This window comes from Leucoraja erinacea, chromosome 2 (assembly GCF_028641065.1).
Source record: "Leucoraja erinacea ecotype New England chromosome 2, Leri_hhj_1, whole genome shotgun sequence".
Lineage (NCBI taxonomy): Eukaryota > Metazoa > Chordata > Chondrichthyes > Rajiformes > Rajidae > Leucoraja > Leucoraja erinaceus.
Genome location: NC_073378.1, coordinates 46,957,932 through 46,980,481, shown reverse-complemented (window position 1 = coordinate 46,980,481; position 22,550 = coordinate 46,957,932). Strand labels below are relative to the sequence as shown.

General features: G+C 43.1%; 1 protein-coding gene across 1 annotated transcript in view; it reads right to left on the bottom strand.

Annotated features, from left to right (window-relative positions):
- LOC129709723 (tomoregulin-1-like) overlaps nucleotides 1-22,550 on the bottom strand; it is a 232,574-nt gene that overhangs the window by 99,849 nt on the left and 110,175 nt on the right. Inside the window, exon 2 of the mRNA XM_055656260.1 lies at nucleotides 14,292-14,401. Coding sequence (XP_055512235.1) covers nucleotides 14,292-14,401 — 110 coding nt within the window. The remainder of the gene's footprint in view (nucleotides 1-14,291; nucleotides 14,402-22,550) is intronic.

Genomic DNA, 22,550 nt, shown 5'->3' with positions numbered 1-22,550 from the left:
TTCTGGTTGGCCCATTACAGGAAGGATGTGGATGCTTTGGAAAGGGTGCAGAAGACACCAGAATGCTGGCTGGATAAGAGGATATTGGCTATGAAGAGTGAATATAAAACATAGAGTAGTCCAACACAATAACAGGCCCTTCTCCTACAATGTCTGCGCTGAACTTGACGCCAAGACCATCTCTTATCTACCTACACACAATCCAGATCCCTCCATTCCTTGCATAGCCATATGTCTATCCAAAAATTGTTTAAATGTCACTATTGTAGCTGCCTCAACCTGCACACCCGGCAGCGTATTCTGGGCACTCACCACCCTCAGTGTAAAAACTTGCTCTGCAAATTTCCTTTAAACTTTGCCCTTCTCAACTTAAAGCCTTGCCCACTAATATTTGATTTTTCCATCCAAGGTGAAAGGTTCTTATTGTCTACCCGATCTATGCCTCTCATAATTTTATATACTTGATCTGTTTTATATACTTGTTCAGTGGATATTTTTAAGGCAGAGATAGATAGATTCTTGATTAGTACAAGTGTCAGAGGTTATGGGGAGAAGGCAGAAGAATCAGAATCAGAATCAGAATGCTTTATTGTCATTGCATGCGTCACATACAAGATTACTGTGTCTCTCCATTTAAAAGAACTTCAAACATTCACATACTTGTACTTTTTACACTCCCTCCCTCCCCAAACCCACCCATGGATTCACATTTACATAAATTAACACCGTCTCCCACCCCCCTCCTTCCCCATAACCCACTCCCGAGACAGAGTTCAGTTCCAAGATTGCAGATGGGTAAAAGCTGTTCTTGAGTCTGGCAGTGCGTGACTTTAGCGACCTGTACCTTTTTCCTAAGGGCAGCAGTGTGAAAAGGTGGTGACAAGGATGTGTAATGTCTTTCACGATATTACAGGTCCTGCTGCGGCATCTGGAGTGGTAAATGTCCTCCAGAGGGAGCAGGGGGAGTCCAATGATACCCTGGACAGCTTTTATCACCCTCTGGAGAGCTGCTCTGTCAGCTGCTGACCAGTTCCCAAACCAGGCAGTTATACAGTAAGTCAGTATGCTTTCTACCGAACAGCAGTAGAAAGACTCCAGCAGTTTAGCAGACAGATGGGCCTTCCTCGGTGTTCTGAGGAAATAAAGTCTCTGTTGCGCCTTTTTTACAACTACAGCAGAGTTCACAGACCATTTAAGATCCTCACTGATGTTGATCCCCAGAAATTTAAAACTAGGCACCCTCTCCACCTCCTCGCCCCCTATCTCCAGTGGCCTGAGCTCCGCTCTATGTCGCCTGAAATCAGTGACGATCTCCTTTGCCTTTTTAGTGTTCAGAGAGAGATTGTTGTGAGCACACCACTCAGAAAGTCTGTGCACATCCTCTCTATAGGCTACCTCGTTCCCATTTGAGATGAGCCCCACCACGGTTGTATCGTCCGCAAATTTTATGATCCTATTTGCGGGGTAATGGGGCAAGCAGTCATGTGTGTATAGGGCGGAGAGGAGCGGACTGAGCACACAGCCCTGCGGTGCTCCTGTGCTGAGGGTCAGGGATGTCGAGGTGTTGGGTTCAAGTCTCACCTTCTGTGGGCGTTCACCGAGGATGGGATTAGGAGGGAGAGATAGAGCCATGATTGAATGCCGGAGTAGACTTAATGGCCTAATTCTACTCCTATTCCTTATGACATGATCTTGTACTTGAATCAGGTCTCCCCGCAACCTCTTTTGTTCCAGAGAAAACAATCCCTGTCTAACCTCTCCCTGTAGCTAATACCCCTAATCCAGGCATCTCTCTAGTAAACCAATCCTGCACCCTGCCCAAAGCCTTCACATCCTTCATGTCATGGGACGACCAGAAATGCACACAATACTCCAATTGCGGACTGTTGAAAGTCCTAAAAAGCTGCATTATGTCTTCCTGACTCATATTCTCAATGCCCTACCTAGGAAAGTGTTGATTCCAGATCTAATACTCTCTCCCTAGTCTGGTACAGTAAAACCACTGGGTCGAACGCTGGAGTCCAAACCCTTTGTATGCAACACCGTGGGGCCGGCCTCAGATCCACTCACTCGAGCCCTCAGCAGCCTCGGGTAAACACTACAGAAGGAAAGACAACTGACACGCCCCAACGAAACGATCGCCCTTATATACCCCTATACAGTGGCGGGAAAACTAATGGAGCAAAAGTACAGGGGGAGGCAACCCCTACAAACCAATCACAGCGCCTATTCAGTGCACAGAAACAAAGTAAAACATATTAAGTGAGGTGCACGCCAAGTTGATTGCATTCATCGAAACAGGGCGGACCACGTGAAAGTTGCAATCTCCCACATTAAGTGAGGTAACCCCTGTAGACCAATCACCAACACGGAACAAGCGTCTGGTGTATCAGTGTATTGAAACATAACAGACAAGAGCGGAACTCGCTATCAAAACATGGAGGGGACGGGGGGCACAATTTTTTGGCGGCCATGCGCGCATGCGCACACTAACACACGCGCGAGTCTTCGGGGGCTCAATCCAGCGCTAAATGCAGCTCAACTCTGCCTGTCTCGCCGGGTTAACTACAGCCCTGCCTGGACTGACGGGACACCAGCGCTGCTTCTCCACGCTGGCCATATTTCCCGCAAGTCCAGGCAGGTTCACCTGGTGGGACAGGCAGAGTTGAGCTGTGTTTAGGGCTGTTTCTCTGCGCTGGCTGTAGGCCTGGGGGCACAGCTCACGTCTGACTCCCAACTTCTCTGGTCACCCGTGGGGGGGAGGCGGGGTGGGCACTCGGGACAGCGCTGGAGACCCGGCGGGATCGATCCTGCCTGCGGATGAGGCGCAGGTCTGTGCCACGTCTCCAATCGTCGCACTCTATCCTCATTCCTCCCCCCCCCCCACTCCTCCCTCCTTCAATCATCGCGCCCTCGATCATCAGTCCCACCCTCATTATCTCGAGGAAAGCAGAGATTTAAAAATTGGGATCACAAAAACTTGGGGCGGATGTCCCCCACCTCTCGAAACATGGTGGGGACTGCCCCCCCCCCCCCCCCCCCGGGTTTTCCGCCCCTGATAACATAAACCACTTTAGGAACCCATACTTTGTGGCGATATGTGGGTCTCATGGGTAGAAGCTACCTGGAGCTCCTTCAGATGTCTTCAGAGGTCCAGACTTACTGGCGACAGCTAGGTCACATGGGTCTCCAGCACCTTGCAATGTATTGTCACTATTAGTGAAGCCCATTCTTTCACTGACACCTGCCATTTCCAAAGTACCCAAATCCCTGCATATCCACAAAAGCATGCATACTAATGTGTTCTTTACCATTCGTATCTACTTGTGTGGCCACTTTCAGGCGACTATGAACTTGGACTCCAAGATCCCCTCTGCATATCAATGCTGTTCAGGTTCATGGTTGGACATGATGCTATGATTGGAGGAGGGAGTAGTGGAGGAGGGAGGAGTGGGGGGGATGAGGATAGAGCGCGACGATTGGAGGAGGGAGACATGGCACAGACCTGCGCCTTATCCGCAGGCAGGATCGATCCTGCCGGGTCTCCAGCGCTGTCCCGAGTGCCCACCCCGCCTCCCCCCCACGGGTGACCAGAGAGGTTGGGAGTCAGACGCGAGCTGTGCCCCCAGGCCCACAGCCAGCGCAGAGAACAGCTCAGTCTGAAGAAGGGTTTCGGCCCGAAACGTCGCCTATTTCCTGCGCTCCATAGATGCTGCTGCACCCGCTGAGTTTCTCCAGCATTTTTGTGTACCTTCATGGTTGGACAAACTTGGATTATTTTCTCTGGAGGACTGGTGGTTGAAGGGAGATCTGACAGAAGCATACAAAAGTATGTGAGGCAAGATATAGGCAGTTAGAAGCTTTTTCCCCCAAAGTGGAAATGTAAAAAACTAGAAGACATAGCTTTAAGGTCCAAGGATAAAAGCTTAAATGAGATGTGTGGAACATATTTTTTCAAACACAGAACACGGTGGACCTGGAATATGCTGGCGGGACAGTGGTAGCTCCAATTGGGGTGTTTAAGAGGCTTTCCGATAGCCACATGGGTGTGCAGGGAATGAAGAGATATGGATCACATGTAGGCAGAGGAGATTCATTCAACGTAGCATCATGTTCAGCAAAGGCATTGTGAGCTGAAGGGCGTTGTCCTGTGCAGTTCTTTTCTATGTTCAGTGTTCTGTTCAGTGTTCTATGTTCCATGTGATAAAGCAACAGGTCTTGTTATGAGTGCATAATGAATCTCTACTTGTACTCTACATGCCATTGCACTTGGACATTTGGCAGAGTTTGGAAAACATGAGGCATAGGATAGCCTTTTTTGGTTTCCATGATTAAAATAATCGCACAGAGGTCCCCTTATGTTAGATTGTGCTATATTGTTCATGAACATTGTGTGCATCACGACGAAGAACTTGAATGAACTTGATCCAAATCTACCCTTTGCAATTTCCACCAATCTTTCACAGATTTTTCAGAGGGCGACTGTAGGGATCTGATTGATTGGTGGTGCTGCTAGTAGATTCACGCTCTTGCAGCTCCAAAGACCTAGGATCTTCTGTGACCACACGGGCTTCTTCTAGGTGCTCCGCTTTCCTCCCACATGTCAAAGATGTGCAAATTAATAGATTATTTCACCACTGTAAATTGATCGTAGTGTGCGGGTTAGTGGTAGAATCTGTGGGGAATTGATGGAAATATGGGGAAAGTAAAATGGGGTTGGTGTAGGATTAATGTGATGATGCCTGATGGTCTGGGCTTGGTGAGTCATTGGGCCTGATTCTGTACTATGTGCCTTAAGACTGAATTACAAGATCACATGAAATTCCCAGATGAATGTACTAGGAGGGAGAATCATTTGATTTTATAAAGTGATTTGACAATCATTTTCATATTTTAAGCATGCCTGCTGTTATCTTCTCCATACTAATGCTTGTTTCTATTTCTCCTTTAACTAGATCAAATAATTTCACCCTCTAAGCCTCCTTGACTGAGAGACTGTGGTTAGTTTGACGTGCCTGAATAATGAGAAGTAAATGGGAATTAAGCTAAGTCTCTAAAGTCTGTGGTTGCTCCCCCAGTGCCTGACATCAGGGCCTTGAGGTACACTGTAGGGAATATTTTAAAATTAAATTGTAAATGTGTCTATTAAATATTTGGCCTGCTTTCAGGAGCTCAGAAATCCATCAGTCCGTTGGGGTTTGCAGGAAGGCTTTTGTTCTGATTTCTTGAGGTGATCATATTCCTAGGTACTGAGGAACTTAATAATTGCATCCAGAGGAAAACCAAGGCCATGTTTAGGGCACTACTCTCAACACGTTGTAATGGAGCATTGCCTCTACATTGACTGCAGGCAAAGTCCCCAAACAAATTGCTTCATTGCCAGCAAATCCTGGAGCATGGTAGAAGGGTGGGAGGCAATGACCCAGTGTAACAGATCTCCAATGCTTTTTATTATCTCACACCTGCACTTGGGGGGGAAAAAAAAAAAAAACACAAATTCTCAGGGACAGTGAACCACCCTAATAATACGGATCAGATGAGCAATTCTGGGTGCCATCGGAGAATGCACTGTAAGTGAATATCAATTAACATCAGAAACCATTAGCACTTTCTTAATTGGCATAATTAAGTGGAGAATGATAAAATAATGGAAGAGTATTAATGTGTATAACATTGCCTTTAGAGAATGGATAATATAGTCAGCAATCTAATATCACCGTCAACTTTTCCCAGTGCGTCTTCTAATATTAATCTCCATGGAAAACCATTTTGGAGATAGAGGACACCTCTCGTGGAAAATTCTCCTCCCATTTCAAGTTGTATTGTGTTGCATACTTTTGTGAGCCAAATTGTAATGATTTTCTTGAATTTTACATTTCTTGAAAATCATCAAACTTTGGCTCAGAAAATGGACAAGGGCAGTATGATAATGGCTTCTCGGCTAATTAGCATGCAGCAAGATCTCGACAATATGCTGCAACAAGTGGTAAGTTACGTTCACTCTATAATGTCCAGCTCCAGTTAGAGAAAAACTAACCATCTGCACAGGACTTTCAATAAATTTGACCATCACATAGTCTGCCACTGCCATCAACTAGGGAGTCACCATTGATCGGAAACTAAACTAAACACAAATGCTGTGACTTCAAGAGATTGCCAGATGGGTATCCTGTGGCAACTGATTCACTTCCTAGCAGCTGTTGAGGTACTGGAAGACTGAAGGGAGGCTGATGTAGTGCCTTTATTTAAGAAAGACTGAAAGGACAAGCAGGGGACTTCTTGGTGAGCCGGTTGTAGGAAAGTTAACAGAGGGGATTCTGAGAGACAGGATCTATCTGCATTTGGAAATGCAAGACACAAAAAGCTGGAGTAACTCAGCAGGACACGCAGCATGTCTGGAGAGAAGGAATGGGTGACATTTCGGGTCGAGACCCTTCTTCATAGAAATGCAAGGACTGATTATTGATTGCCAGCATGATGTAAGAAACCTGATTGAGCTTTTTGAAGAGGGATAGGCAGAGAGTTAGATGTTGTCGACTTTATCTATTGGCAAGCTGGCCTGGAAAGTTAGATAGATCACTTGGGATCCATGGTGTTCTAGCCAATTAGATTCAAAATTCACTTGGTAGAAGGAGTCAGAGGGAGGTAGTGTAGAGCTGTTTTCCAGATTAGTCTGCTGCATGGATTGGCGATGGGTTCTCTGTTGTTTGTTAGATATATTAACAATTTTGATAACTGTAGGTGGAATGATCAGTAAATTTGCAAATCACACCAAAATTGGTGATGTGAGAAACAGTGAAGCTGGTTGTCTAATGTCAATGTGATCTAGATACGCTGGGAATGTGGGCAAATGAATGGTGGATGGAATTTAACTCGGGTAAAAGTGAAACAATGCATATTGAGAATTTAAACCAGGGTAGGACAGACACAGAGTGAATGGCAGGGGCCAGGGGAGTGTTCTAGAACAGCAAGACCTACGGGTCCAAATACATAATTTCCTGAATGTAGCAATACAGGCGGTGAAGAAATATGCATGTTCACACCGATGCGCCAGTCTTACCTGAAGACCTCCACATGTGTTCACATTTATTAGCAGAATGAAATAAAGGCAGAAACAAGGAACTGCATATGTTGTTTACCAAAAAAAGACACAAAGTACTGGAGTAACTCAGTGGGTTAGGCAACACATCTGGAGAACATGGACATAGGGTTAGGATTGATTAAGGCATTGTGGGATGCTCAGAGGCATTGCAAGAGTGACTTCACAAAGACTGGAGCAGTTAAAGAAGACAGTTCACCACCACTTCAAGGGCAAATAAGATAAGCAGTAAATATGGAGCAACAATTTGCAAGTGACCGTACTGGTAACACCCAGAGCCCAAAAAGAAACATAAAAGAAATCATTGATGCAGCTGTATTGTATCTGTGAGGCAGATATAATCATGGCTCTAGGGATGTACCACTCGTCAAGTCGAGTTTATTGTCACTGGCACAAGTGTAGAGAGAAACGAGTGCAAAAAAATGTTTGCTCGTAGCAGCATCACAGGCACAACTCAGAAAAACGCGTGCAAAACAAATTATACATACAAAGCAAAACCAAGTGCATAGCTACAATTCTTTTTTCTAAAACATCAGCGGCAGTATTTAAGGAAGCCTATGTTTCCTTCTTAAAATATTACCTAATTACAAAAGATGCGGGTTATTGAGTTAGAGTATTATGGTGTCAGACAATAAACACATTTAAATTCAATCTTCCACTCTGCTGAACCTTGTGCTAGACCAGTAAATGAAGATGTCAATGAGAGCTCAGATGCATATCTGCAGAGGACAGTGGGGGTTCGACACAGGAAAAAGTAATGGATCTGCTTTTCACCAAAACAAAATACAGTAGATACTGGAAATCTGAAACATTAACATAAAATGCTGGAAATACTCAGTGTCAGGCAGCATTTGGGGAGAGAGAAATATATTTAATTTCATTTGTATGTTTAAAGAGTAATTGATCAATCTCATAAAATATTAAAACAAAGGTAGTTGTGAATCATGTTCCCATTTTTATTTAATAGAAAGAAAAACGTAACACTTTCCTATTGTCATACCGGCTTAATAATCTTCTTCAGTAACCAGCCTAATGATTATGACAATTCAACAATGAAAAGCGTTCCATTATCATCATTATTGCAATGTAAAGTATGCTACATTTGCACTTCTTTATTAAATGTCAAAGATACAAATTGAATATAACATTTCACTAACATTGTAAATGTAAAACAGAAAACTCAGCAGTTACTGCTGAAACGTATACTACCATCACTCTAAGCACATCCAAATCCTTAAAAAAAAATCTGTTGATGTTTCGGGCACTGAATTCCTCTCCCCTACCACCCTCTCTCTTGCTGAACATAGAACTGGACACAGTATTCCAGTTGCGACAAAACAATGTTTAATAAAAGTCATCATACCTTATTCTTGTGCTGTACTCTTTAATTTATAAAGCCGTTATGTCTGCACTGACTATGTCGTTTTAATGTTCCCTGCCTATCCATGAGATTGTCTAAATGTTGCTCTCATACCTGCTTTTATCATATCTCCTGGCTGTGAATTCCAGACACCTACCACTCTCTGGGTAAAATACTTGCCTCATATTCCTCTTTTAAACTTTTTCCCTCTCACCATAAATCTATGTCCTTTAGTGTTTGATATTTCCACCCTGGGAAAAAGAAATACATACTAGATCTGCCCGTTTCTTATAATCTTGTATACTTCTAACAGGTTTTCCCTTGGTCTTTGATGCTTCAGAAAAATCGATCCAAGTTTATCCAACTCTCCTTACAGCTATTACTCCCCAATAAACCCTGGTGAACTTTTTCTGCACCCTCTCCAAAGCTTCCATATCCCTTCTGAGATGTGGCAACCTGAACTGCGTACGATATTCCAAATGTGGCCTTAGCAAAGTTTTATTCAACTACAACATGATTTCCTGACTTTTATGCTCAATGCGCTGAACAAACGTTGTCAAGCCCTATCCTTTCTTGTTACCTTATCTATCAGTGGCAGAAAATTGATTTTGTCATCTGCTTTCTAACTCTTCTTTAAGTCTTTAATCCCTTGGCAAAGGCATATACATTATAAAGGAAGAATTTATTAAAGATTACAGTTAAAATTGTGAACATTGCCAGTTCTGCCCCAGACTCTAGCAACATGAAGAGTTTATAAATAACTAAACCAAGTGCAGACCCGTTGGGTCTGTTCCACCAACATGCATTTGCGGGAGGGGAAATGAGGCAGCATGCAGCGTCACACGCACTAACCACCCCCACACTAACTACCCCCCTTGATATTATATTAATATTATTAATTAGCTCCTTGTACCCCATAATGTAAAAATCTTTCGAGGTTTTCGAGTAGATACGTTTCAAAGGCAAAAGGATACACACACACACACAAACAAAGTTTTAAAAGTGTACTAGACCAAGTTCAGACCCGTTGGACCCGTTCCCCAAATGTGCTGTTCCCCATAGATGCTGCTGCACCCGCTGAGTTTCTCCAGCTTTTTTGTGTACCCCCAAATGTGCGGTTGTGGGAGGGGGAGGGGGGGGGGGGGCAAGGGGCAGCGGCATGTGGTGTCAGACACACTAACTACCACCCCACACACACGCTAACTACCCCCCTGGAGAGGGGGGGGGGGGGGGAGGGGAGGAGGGAAGGGGGAAGGGGGGGGGGGGGTGGAGGGAGGGAGGGGGAGGGGGGGAGGGGGGGGGGGGGGGGGGGAGGGAGGGGGGGAGGGGGGGGGAGGGAGGGGGGGGGGAGAGGGGGGGGGGGAGGGGGGGGGGGGGGGGGGGGGGGAGGGGAGGGGGAGAGAGGGGGGAGAGGGAGAGAGGGAGAGAGCGGAGAGTGAGAAGGGGCAAAGAGAGAAGAGGGGAGACATGAGTGTGGGAATCACTGGGCAATCTGAACCCCAGCACCAAGTTGTATGCGGCCGAAGGTGCGCATCCCTCAGGACAGCCCCCACTCTCCCAAGCCCACCCTCCGCGGGCTGTGGGTCGGGTGGAGCAGAGGTGTGGGACAATGTTCATCCCTTCGCAGTGATGTGATGGATGCAGGAGTCTGGATCAATCGCTGACAAGTCCCGCCCCCCAGCAACGTCATGCCTGTTATTGGACTTTTCTGTTGAGCGGCAGTCGGCTTGTTGGCTTGTAGGTGACGCTGCCTTTCGGGTAGGTGGCGTTTCGATAGAGTAGCCATTCAGTGAGTTTGCTTTTAGGCGACGCGGCTTTTCGGTTAGTTAGATTTTAGGCGTCCCGCCCTTTCGGTTAGTTTTAATTTAGGCGTCCCATCTTTTCCGTTAGTAGGCGTTTCGTCTACGTACTCATCTTTATTTTGGCGTTTCAATCTCATTCGGTTCTTTGTCTTCAACTTCTTCGCTTCGGCTTCTCGTCCGTCGGCGCCATGTCCGTGTACCGGTTTCTCGGTTAATAGGGGCCTTGTGGGCCAAAATTAGTGGGTTCAGGCAGGCCAAACAACTAATTTTATTTAATTTCCAATTGCATTGCAGTTTCAAGCACAGAGCAGGCCGAATACCTCATTGCATGTTCATTTCACTCCCATTGCCATTGCACTTTCACGCATAGGGCAGGCTCAAGCCAAACAGCTGATTGCATTTTCACTTAATTTCCATTGCCATTGCAGTTTCAAGCTCATGGCAGGTTCAAGCCAAACAGCTCATTGCATTTTCACTTAATTTCCATTGCCATTGCAGTTTCAAGCTCATGGCAGGTTCAAGCCAAACAGCTCATTGCATTTTCACTTAATTTCCATTGCCATTGCAGTTTCAATCACAGGGAAGGCCAAACAACTCAATTCATTTTCATTAAGGGCTAACAAATCATTTATTCAAGTACATTGCATACTCACAGTGTTCTATAGTTTCCCAGCTCAGTGTCATTATCTCTCCCTTGCCATCTTGCAGACAGACTGAGCCACACCAACACTTCTGGGTTTTATAGTCCCTCCCCTTCCCGCCAGAAGGGGCGTGGCCTTCATGGCAGTGATTGACAGAAGAGAGAATCTCAAGATTTTTTAAACACTAATAAGTCTTTTACTTTTTATCGATGGGAAAAATCTTTGGGGCCTGCGCAGCGGAGGACTATGAGTAAGATGGCCAGAAAAATCACATATATATATAATGGAATACACAATCTTATATATATATATATATATAAATAATAGGGAATAATTTCAAAATTTACATATATACTCAAAATTTAAAGAACGAGTAGACTCTGTGGAGAATAAAGGTAGACTTCAAGGAGATAGAGATTGATGAATGGCAGATCAAATGTAATGTTGAGAGATATAAATTGATACATTTCTGTATTAATAATGGAAGCAGGAAGCAGTGCTAAAACTGATATATCTGGGACGTGTATGCATAATTTGTTGAAAGTGGAAGTGCCAGTAGGTAATGAACTAATGGTGTCCTGGGCTTTATAAATGAAGGAATACAATACAAAATGGAATGGTATAGTGCTTTATAAAATATCATTTTGGCCATAATGGAACACTGTTTCCATTCTGGGTGCCACAGTTTAGAAAGTATGGAATGGCTTTGCAGAAGTCGCAGGAGAGTTTTTTTTAAATGATCGCAGGAATGAGGACATTTTATAATGTGGATAGATTGTAGGGTTGTTCTCCTTCATAAGTCCATAAATTCATAAGTGATAACAGATTTAGGTCATTTGGCCCATCAATACTCCTACATTCAATCATGGGTGATCTACCAGCCCCTCTTAACCCCATTTCCCTGCCTTCTCCCCATAACCCCTGACACCTGTACTAATAACAAATCTATCTATCTCTGCCTTAAAAATATCCATTCGCAGCCTCCACAGCCTTCTGTGGCAATGGATTTCACAGATTCATCATCCTCTGACTAAAGCAATTCCTCCTCATCTCTTTCTTAAAGGAACGTCCTTTTACTCTGAGGCTATGACCTCTGGTCCTAGACTATCCCACTAGTGGAAGCATCATCTCCACATCCACTAACAAGGCCTTTCACAGTTCGGTAATTTTCAATGAGGTGTTCCCTTCATCCTTCTAAACTCCAGCGAGTAGAGGCCCAGTGCCTTCAAACGCTCATCATATGTTAACCCACTCATTCCTCGGATTAGTCTTGTAAACTTCCTCTGGGCCCTCCAGAGGGAGCACATCCATCCTCCGATATGGGGCCCAAAATGCGCTCACAGTACTCCAAATCTGGCCTTACCAGTGCCGTATAAAGCCTCAGCATTACATCCCTGTGTTTGTATTCTAGTCCTCTCAAAATAAACGCTAGCATTGTGTTTGCCTTTCTTAATACCGATTCAATATTTTGGTAATCCTGCACTCCCAGGTCCCTTTGCACCTCCAAGTTCTGAATTCTCTCCCTATTTAGAAAATAGTGTTTGCCTTTATTCCTTCCACCAAAATGCATGACTTCACACTTTGCTAAGCTGTATTCCATCTGCAACATTTCCCCCCCAACCTGTCCAAGTCTTTCTGCAGAGTCCATGCTTACTCTACACTACCTGCCCCTCTACCTAACTTTGTATTATCTGCAAACTTCACAACAACGTCTTCAATCCCCTCATCCAAATCATTAATGTACAATGTGAAGAGTAGCGGCCCCAGCACCTACCCCCGTGGAGCTCCACTAGTCACTGGCAACCAACCAGAAAAAGCCCTCTTTATTGCCACTCTTTGCATTCTGCCATCCTGCCAACCTGCTATCCATGCTAGTATCTGCCCTTCATCTTCTTTTGCAGCCTCACATGCGGCACCTTATCAAAGGCTTTAGGTACCAACATCCACTGACACTCCTTTGTCGGTCCTGCTATTTACTTCCTCCTTGGAACAGATGAATTTAGAAGTTCCAATAAAGGTGCTTCAAATTGTAAAGCTTTTAACCAGGTAATTCTCTATATTCCTTGGAGTGCTGGAAGCTGAGGGGTAATCTTATATATGTGGATAAAATCATAAGGGGAATAGATAGGGTGAACGCACAAAATATTTTTCGCAGGGTGGGAAAATCAAAAACTAGTGGACAAACCACAATGCATAGGTTTAAGGTGAGAGTGCAAGCATAAGAATCTGGGTAGGCAACCTTTTCACACAGAGGGTTGGGTGGGTATTTGGAACAAGCAGCCAGAGTAGTAGACGGTTACAACATTTAAGATTCAATTGGACATATACATGGACAAGAAAGAATCAGAGGGATATATGCCAAACACAGGGAAATGGGACTAGCTTATATTGGGTCATGGACCTGAAGTTATTTCTGAAGCTCTCTCCTGGTCCGAGAACACTGATGCAATTATTAAGAAAGCACATCAGTGACTCTACTTCCTGAGAAGATTACGGAGAGTCTGTATCTCAAGGAGGACTCGCTCTAACTTCTACAGGTGTACAGTAGAGAACATGCTGACCAGTTGCATCGTGGCTTGGTTCGGCAACTTGAGCGCCCAGGAGCGGAAAAGACTACAAAAAGTAGTAAACACTGCCCAGTTCATCATCGGCTCTGATCTCCCTACCATCGAGGGGATCTATCGTAGTCGCTACCTCAAAAAGGCTGGCAGCATCATCAAGGACCCACACCATCCTGGCCACAATCTCATCTCCCCACTACCTTCAGGTAGAAGTTACAGGAGCCTGAAGACTGCAATGTCTAGGTTCAGAAATAGCTACTTCCCCATAGCCATCAGGCTATTAAACTCAACTGAACAAATCTCTGAACATTAATAGACCATTATCTGTTTATTTGCACTCTAACTGGTATTTTATTGATGTGTATATATATTTATATAATGGTATATGGACACACTGATCTGTTCTGTATTCATGCCTATTATATTCTGTTGTGCTGAAACAAAGCAAGAATTTCATTGTCCTATCTGGGACACATGACAATAAACTCTCTTGACTTGACTTGGACAAGTTGGGCCAAAGGGCTTGTTTTTGTGCTGCATGACTCTGTGACTCTAATAACCAGATAAGCTGTATTAGTTGTGTTCATTGGTTGATAAAAGAATCACCACAACAATGCTGCATTGATGAAATGTAAACAGAAAATGCTAGAAACACTCAAATGACTTTGACCTGAAATGTTACCTGTATTTTCCTTTCTATAGATTATGTCTAACTTGCTTCTGCCACTTTCTGTTTTTATTTCATCTTTCCATTATTTGAATTTTTTTTTGTTAATTTCATCCATATTGATAAAACTCCTTTATTAGTTGAAACCGGGATACACTTACATGGAACTGGCACGAGCACCTCAAGTCACCACTGACTTCCTTACAGACTCCACCATATCGACACGTGGTTTCATCACACATTTTGAAATCATTTTCTCGTTCATTAAATTCTGGAAAAAAAAAGAATTAAATCTAAATGCATTGCAGAAAAAATGCATAATTCAGTCTGAAATTCACTAATTTTCATAAATTATTTGATTACATAAAAGAGCTACATTTTGTTATGATAAGTTGTGACTTCAACAAGAGCTATGCACTGAGACTTTAACACGAGCCGTACTATTTCAAAACTTGACACGTTAGATATTATGATATATCAAAGTTTTTGTGTGTTTAGTTAAGAATTCTGGATGTTATCTTGAAAGATTGAAGTAAAATATCAAATCCAGATAAAACTAAAAATACTGGAGCCACATTGTGGGCGAATCAGGGTATGAAAAAAACGCCATTAATGTTTCATATTGAATTATTTAATAGTATAATTGTCCTTTCTCATCAGATCTGTAAGTCTAGCATTTTCTGTTTCTGGCTACAAATAATAAAATTCTGAAGCTTTTGTTTTGTTTCTATTTGTACTACTCAAAGTATCAATTCTATTTGCGTTTAAATTATTATGTGGTAAAAATTGGTGTCAAACAAGGCTATTGCCATTTTCAATCTTTTTTGCTGCAGTGATGTATCCTCCTACCAACATCCCATGGGAGTGGAACTAACTCTTAGACCTAATGGGAAATTGTTTAACCTGCGGTGACCAAGAGGCAAGACTCAAATAGACATAGGGAACTACAGATGCTGGAAACTTGAGCAAAAAAACGAAGTATTGAGGAATCTCTGCAGGTTGGGTAGCATTTGTGGAGGAAATGAACAGATACCATTTTAGGTCCTGAAATGTCATCTACTATGCTACCTGAGCTATTGAGTTTCTCCAGCACTTTGATTTTCAGCCAAGAGACAAGATTATGTTTTTGCTCATATGCACCAGGAAGAGAGCAATTAAATTATTTCTTGTGGTACCTTTATCCAAGCACATTAATGCAACAACAGAGCAAATAAATATAATATAAACAATAACACAATTAATTATCAGGTATAGTAGATAACCAAACTATAATAGTGTAAGTTGAAATATTTTGTGCCACTTTATTGTATTGTATTATTGAATTACAGACCAGTTAGCCTGACTTCGGTGGTGGGAAAGATGCTGGAGTCGATTATTAAAGAGGTAATAATGGGGCATTTGGATAGCAGTAAAAGGATTAGTCCAAGTCAACGTGGATTTATGAAAGGGCCATCATGCTTGATTAATCTTCTGGAATTTTTTGAGGATGTGACAAGTAAAATGGATAAAGGGGTGCCAGTGGATGTAGTGTATCTAGGCTTTCAGAAAGCCTTTGATAAGGTCCCGCACGGGAGACTGGTAACTATAATTAGAGCACATGGTATTGGAGGTAGGGTGTTGACATGAATAAAAAATTGGTTGGTAGACAGGAAGCAAAGTGGCAGGCAGTGGTGAGTGCAGTGCTGCAAGGCTCGGTGTTGGGGCCGCAACTGTTTACCATTAATATTAATGATTTGGAAGAGGGAATTAGGAGCAACACTAGCAAGTTTGCGGATGACACAAAGCTGGGTGGAGGTGTGAACTGTGAAGAGGATGTTAGGGAGTTGCAGGGTGACCTGGACAGGTTGAGTGAGTGGGCAGATGAATGGCAGATACAGTATAATATATATAAATGTGAGGTTATCCACTTTGGCGGCAAAAACAAGGGGGCAGATTATTATCTCAATGGGGTTAGGTTAGGCAAGGGGGAGGTGCAGCGAGACCTGGGCGTCCTTGTACACAAGTCACTAAAAGTTGGTGTGCAGGTACAGCAGGCAGTGAAGAAAGCTAATGGAATGTTGGCCTTCATAACAAGAGGATTTCAGTATAGGAGTAAAGAGGTTCTTCTGCAGTTGTATAGGGCTCTGGTAAGACCACATCTGGAGTATTGCGTACAGTTTTGGTCTCCTAATTTGAGGAACGACATCCTTGTGATTGAGGCAGTGCAGCGTAGGTTCACGAGATTGATTCCTGGGATGGCAGGACTGTCATATGAGGAAAAATTGAAAAGACTAGGCTTGTATTCACTGGAGTTTAGAAGGATGAGGGGGTATCATATAAAAGTATAATAGGACTGGACAAGCTAGATGCAGGAAAAATGTTTCCAATGTTGGGCGAGACCAGAACCTGGGGCCACAGTCTTAGAATAAAAGGGAAGCCATTTAAGACTGAGGTGAGAAAAACATTTTCACCCAGAGAGTTGTGAATTTGTGGAAATCCCTGCCACAGAGGGCAGTGGAGGCCAAATCACTGGATGGATTTAAGGGACAGTTAGATATAGCTCTAGGGGCTAGTGGAATCAAGGGATATGGGGAGAAGGCAGGCACGGGTTATTGATTGGGGACGATCAGCCATAATCACAATGAATGGCGGTGCTGGCTCGAAGGGCCGAATGGCCTCCTCCTGCACCTATTTTCTAGTTTTCTGTTTCTAAGAATAACCCAGACAAAATGAAAAGGACATTTCCAGTAGAGAGAGTCTTTAACCACTTAATGAGATCCTTTTAGAATAAAGATTCAGAGGAATTTCTTTAGATGATGGTGAAGCTGTGGAATTCATTGCCACAGACGGCTGTGGATGCCAAGACACTGGATATTTTTAAAGAGGAGATTTCCGTGGTCCCTGCCTGCTTCAAGAGATCCACTATTGTACCAGTGCCTAAGAATGACTACCCACCGGTGGCCCTCACCTAGGTAGTCATGAAATGATTCGAGAGGCTGATCAAGAACTACATCTGTGCCTTCCTCCCTCGCACCATGGATCCGCTGCAGTTCGCATACCGTCCGAACAGATCCACGGATGATGCGGTCTCCCAGGTTTTGCACACCACTCTCTCTCACCTTGACAGCCAGAAGGGCGGGCTATGTGAGGATGCTGTTCATTGATTTCAATTCAGCTTTCAACACCATAGTCCCCACCAGACTTGCTGATAAGTCGCTGGAACTGGGGCTGAACACTACCCTGTGCGCCTGGGCCCTGAACTTTCTGATCGCCAGGCCCCAGGTGGTCAAGGTGGGTAGACATACCTCCAACCCCCTCACCCTGAACACATGATCCCCCCAGGTTTGCGTCCTCAGCCCCCTACTGTACTCTCTCTATACAATGACTGTATGACCAGGTTCAGCTCCAACGCCATAAAGTTTGCTGATGACACAGTGGTGGTGGGCCTGATCTCCGATAACGATGAGAAGGCCTACCGGGAGGAGGTGGATGATCTGGCACTCTGGTGTCAGGACAACAACCTCCTCTTGAATATCACTAAAACTAAGGAGCTGATTGTAGACTTTAGAAGGGCACAACAACCGAGGACGTACATGCCACTGGAAATAAATGGGGATACTGTGGATAGGGTGAGCAGCTTTAAATACCTGGGAGTCTAAATCACAGAGGGTCTGACATGGTCAACACACATTGCCGCAATGGTGAGAAAGGCAAGACAGCGCTTTTACCACCTGTGGAAATTCTGAGGATCCTTCAATCCTTCTACTCTGGTGCAGTGGAGAGTATTCTGACCGGAATCATCTCGATCTGGTTTGGCAACAGCTCTGCCCAGGACAGGAAGGCTCTGCAGAGAGTAGTGCATTCGGCCGAACGCACCATGGGAACTTCACTCCTCCCCCTGCAGGACCTATACACCAGGAGATGCAGATCCAGAGCCAACAAGATCATGAAGGACCCTCACCACCCCAGCAACGGACTGTTCCAGCTGCTACGATCAGGCAGGCACGCTGCAAAAACAGAGAGGATGAGACGGAATTTCTTCCCACAGGCCATTAGGAAGTAAACTTTGATCTCACCGGGGCGTAATTATTGTTGTGTCTTTTCAAATTCTTTACCTGCATGAATTTAAATCATATTTTTAAATGTGCCATGCTTCAGTACCACTGGCATTATCAACCACTGGCTGATTCTCCAAAATATAACACCACTGGCTGAAACACCAAAATCAGCCAATTGTAATGAGTGTGATTACTTTTCAATATCTGTTCTTCAGGTTAGTTATGTGTAGAATTTCTTCTTCCTGCCCAATGCTGGTTCAGCACTGGCTGAAACCTCCGTAGCTTTTTCCCCTGCGTAATTTCTGCAATCCACCGCAAAATCCAAACAGCACTTGATCCATGGACACTCTTATAACGGTGAAAACAAAAGCAATTCTGCATTTATGTTAAAATTAACAGCTCACTGTCTCTAAAGCCTTTGATCATGTTAATCATAGAAAGCTGTTCGTTAAAATGAGTCAAAGAGGGGTGCCTAAATACATTGTGAGAATTCTGGCTTACTGGTATGCCCACCCGACTATGCAAATAAAATGGGGATATAGGGTCTCAGCCCCATTTGGGGTTAGCAATGGTGTTAGACAAGGGGGAATTTTGTCCCCAGTCCTTTTTAATCTTTATATTGATGATCTGTCCAAGCAATTGAAAGGTTGTAACACTGGGTGCATGATTGGTAATATTTTAGTGAACCATATTATGTATGCAGATGATTTTGGGGTCTTTAGTCCATCTAGCGCTGGTCTCCAGCAGCGCCTTACTATATGTTCTGTGTATGGTGTGTAACATGATATTAAATATAATGCTTGTAAGAGTGCTGTTATGATCTGTAGAACCAAAGAGGATGAATGTCTAAATTCTCTTGATTTTAAATTGTCTGACCATAATCTTAGTGTCTGCAATAAGGTAAAATATCTAGGGCATTTTATTACAGTACTAATGACAGATGATGAGGATATTTATAGGCAACGACGTATGCTGTATGTACAGGAGAATATTCTCTTGCGTAAGTTTGGTGCATGTACAGATGTGGTGAAGATATCTCTGTTTAGAGTATATTGCACACCACTCTGTACTGCACACCCATGGACAAACTACGGAAAGACAAGTTTGCAGAGACTAAAGGTGGCCTATAATGATGCCATGAGAACACTACTAAGGAAACCTAGATGGTAAAGTGCTAGTAATATGTTTGTGGCTGCAGGAGTCTATACTTTGGAAGCTATCCTAAGAAATCATATGTATAAATTCATTTGCAGGGTAAATGACTCTAACAATGTAATTATCATGGCCTTGCCAAACATAAGGTTTAGCATAAGGTTTTCACTGGTATCGCTGTCTCGTTGTAAGACACTGATCTTTCTTTTTTATTCTGGATTTTAAATCATGTATTGTGTTTTTGTGTATAATTTATTATGCTTTTATAAATGAGATACCAAGATTTTATATGTATTTTATGGTGTTTTTATATGCAAGGTGTTTTATGTAATGTTGTCCCTTGTCTGGACCTTGTCCGAAATAAACTTTAATAATACAATACAATACAATTTATTTGTTGTCATTTGAACCTCATTGAGGTTCAAACGAAATCTGGTTTCTGCAGTCATACACACAAGGGAAAGAACCAAGACACAACACGATTTACCCAAACATCCATCACAGCGCATCTCCTCCTCGCTGTGATGGAAGGCAAAGACTTATCTCTCCCCTGCACTCCTCCCGATGTCAGAGTCAAAGCCCCCGGTGGGCGATGGTAAGTGTCCCGTGGTCATTAAAGCCGCGCCGGGTGATGCAAGGCCATGCTCCGGGTCTTGGTGTTGGAGCCCCCGGCGGGCGCTAGCAAGTCCCGCAGCCATTCAAAGCCGCGCCGGGCGATGATGTAAGGCCCCGCTCCAGGTAATTTTCAACCACGCAACTCGGGCGGGAGAAGTTGCCGTTGCGGAAGCCCCGAAAAGCGGTCTCCCAGCAGGGACCGCGGGCTCCCGGTGTCACCGTCCACCGGGCCAAAGGTTGGAGTCTCCGAATCCCCGGGGTCGGGTCGCAGCAGCGCGCCACCACCACCGCTCCGCCAGCTCCACGATGGTGAGTAGGTCCGCAGGCTCCGTGACTGGAGCCCCAGGTCGTTCTGGTTGGAGGCCGCTCCACGGTGCTCGGCCCCAACGACAACGGAGACCCGACAGAGAAAAGGTCGGGTTCTCCTTACAGGGAAAAGATTTTAAAAGTTTCCCCACCCCCAGCCCACTACGCACACACCCAGTTAAAAAAAAAATAAAACCTCCATTCAAACGAGACAAAAAATAATAAAAAGACAGACGGACTGCAGAGGCCGCTGCAACGTGAGTAAGTAATAATAATAATAATAATAATAATAATAATAATAATAATAATAATAATAATACAACAAAGCTGGAAAATTAAAACATTCTGCCAATTGATTTTTAGATTTTGAAAAAAAAAACTTAATTCAGAAGTTTCCAACAAATATAAATCCACTATATTTGAAGATTAAATCTATTTTTCCATTCAATATAACTAGCTGACAATTTAAAAATGAATTACTAGAAATCCATGAGTAGTAAATTATATTGTTGGTGAATGGGGTATTCCAGTAGCAACAAGATATGTGAAAATCAGTTAATTATTAATATTATTACTACACTTTAATTATAATTCTATGTATCCACGGAATAACATAAATTACTAGTTTAATACATGTTGGCCCCATTAAGGGAAGGCTGTATTGATGAAGATTATGGTTTAGATAAGGCTTTGACTGGAATAGTAATATAAATGAATATAAAAGTCCCCTGGCTCCTGAGACGATATAAACCTCTGTATCCAAAGTTTTGATATGCAATCTGTCTGCTCAATCCAGTACCTCATGTCCAAACCAGGAGCAACTCAACAATTCATTTGGTTGGCGCTCTTAATATGCAAGTCTAGACACTCTACCGCAGGTCATTTGCCATGAGTAGGATCACAGCTGAGTCTATTCCTACTTCCATTAAATCTGCTGGATATGTATTATAAGTAGACACCTTTGATGATTCGTATTTCTCAAGCTCTGGATCACAGAGGCAATCTATTTCTGTCACATCCTCATCATTGTATGTAGGATTAAGCTTTCCCCACACAGTTAGGGATCTAAACTGGGATACATACTGACTCATTTGAATTAACATCATACCATATGGTGCAATAGTTCCCATGCCATTAACTGAGGCCACCGTAGAATCTTTCAATAGATCAAAGCTGTATATTGGAACTAACTTTCCATTTCCCTATACCACATCACTGTCGAGAATCATGTTGTTAGCTCCTTGTTTTTTTATTATTATTGTTCACAGTGAGATGAGAAGGTATTTTATGTAACAGTTTAATTCAAGTTGTATTCTAGGTCTGTCAATGTGAATTGTTGCATCACAGCTACATCAAGGAATCATCACGTTGAAGAAAAGGAAACCAAGAGTGCTTGGATAGATGTGAATACATTAAACACAATGAAGCAGCAATTGTTTCAATGATGGAAATTGTTCCTGTAAAGACCCTATGCTGAGCATTTACAGATATTGTCAGCAACACTAACAGCCACATCTTAAAATTAATGTTCCATTGCTGTGAAAATGTAATGAATACAAAATACGCAAATGCAATTTTGAAAGGGTTTTAAAAATAATCAGACTAGAAATACATTATTGCTGTGCTCCTGATTATGACATTTCTATATAAATGTTGCAGTTGTGAATAGCTAGAACTAGCAGCACCATTATTTGATTATAAAGGAAAAATAGTAATGCTTTGTTTTAGAAAGTGCCTTCTACACACAATTTCCCTAAATGTGTACAGCAAGTTAGGCATGAATACAGTGGAGATCCAAATTCATCTGAGTTAAAGATATTCATCATGCTTTCTCATCAAAATGCAAAAATTGAAAACTGAGTTATGCTCTCTCTGCTTTAGAGGCAGCAGAAACCCTAATGTGGTCAAAAATTGTATACATTACAAACAAATATTATATGTTGCAAATGACATGTTTTAGGCAGTCAGTTATGATCCTAATTTTATGCGACAGATATTGCTCGTATGCATTTAAATAAAGTGGCAAGATTTTATAATTACTGCTTTCAGAGACTCTGCCAAGAGGAGTTGAACAAAGAGAACATTTTCCTATCCACAACGTTTAATCAGCAGCAATAATCTGCAGGAAGCAGTACAGCCCAACTGCAGTGAATTTCTGCAGAGATTTGCTTGATCATAAGAACATGACAAGTCAGAGCAGAAGGAGGCCACATAGCCTCTCATTCATGGATTTACCATTCAGAGAGATCATACACACTTTTCTGCTCTATATACAGTGGCTTGCAAAAGTATTCATACCCCTTGAACATT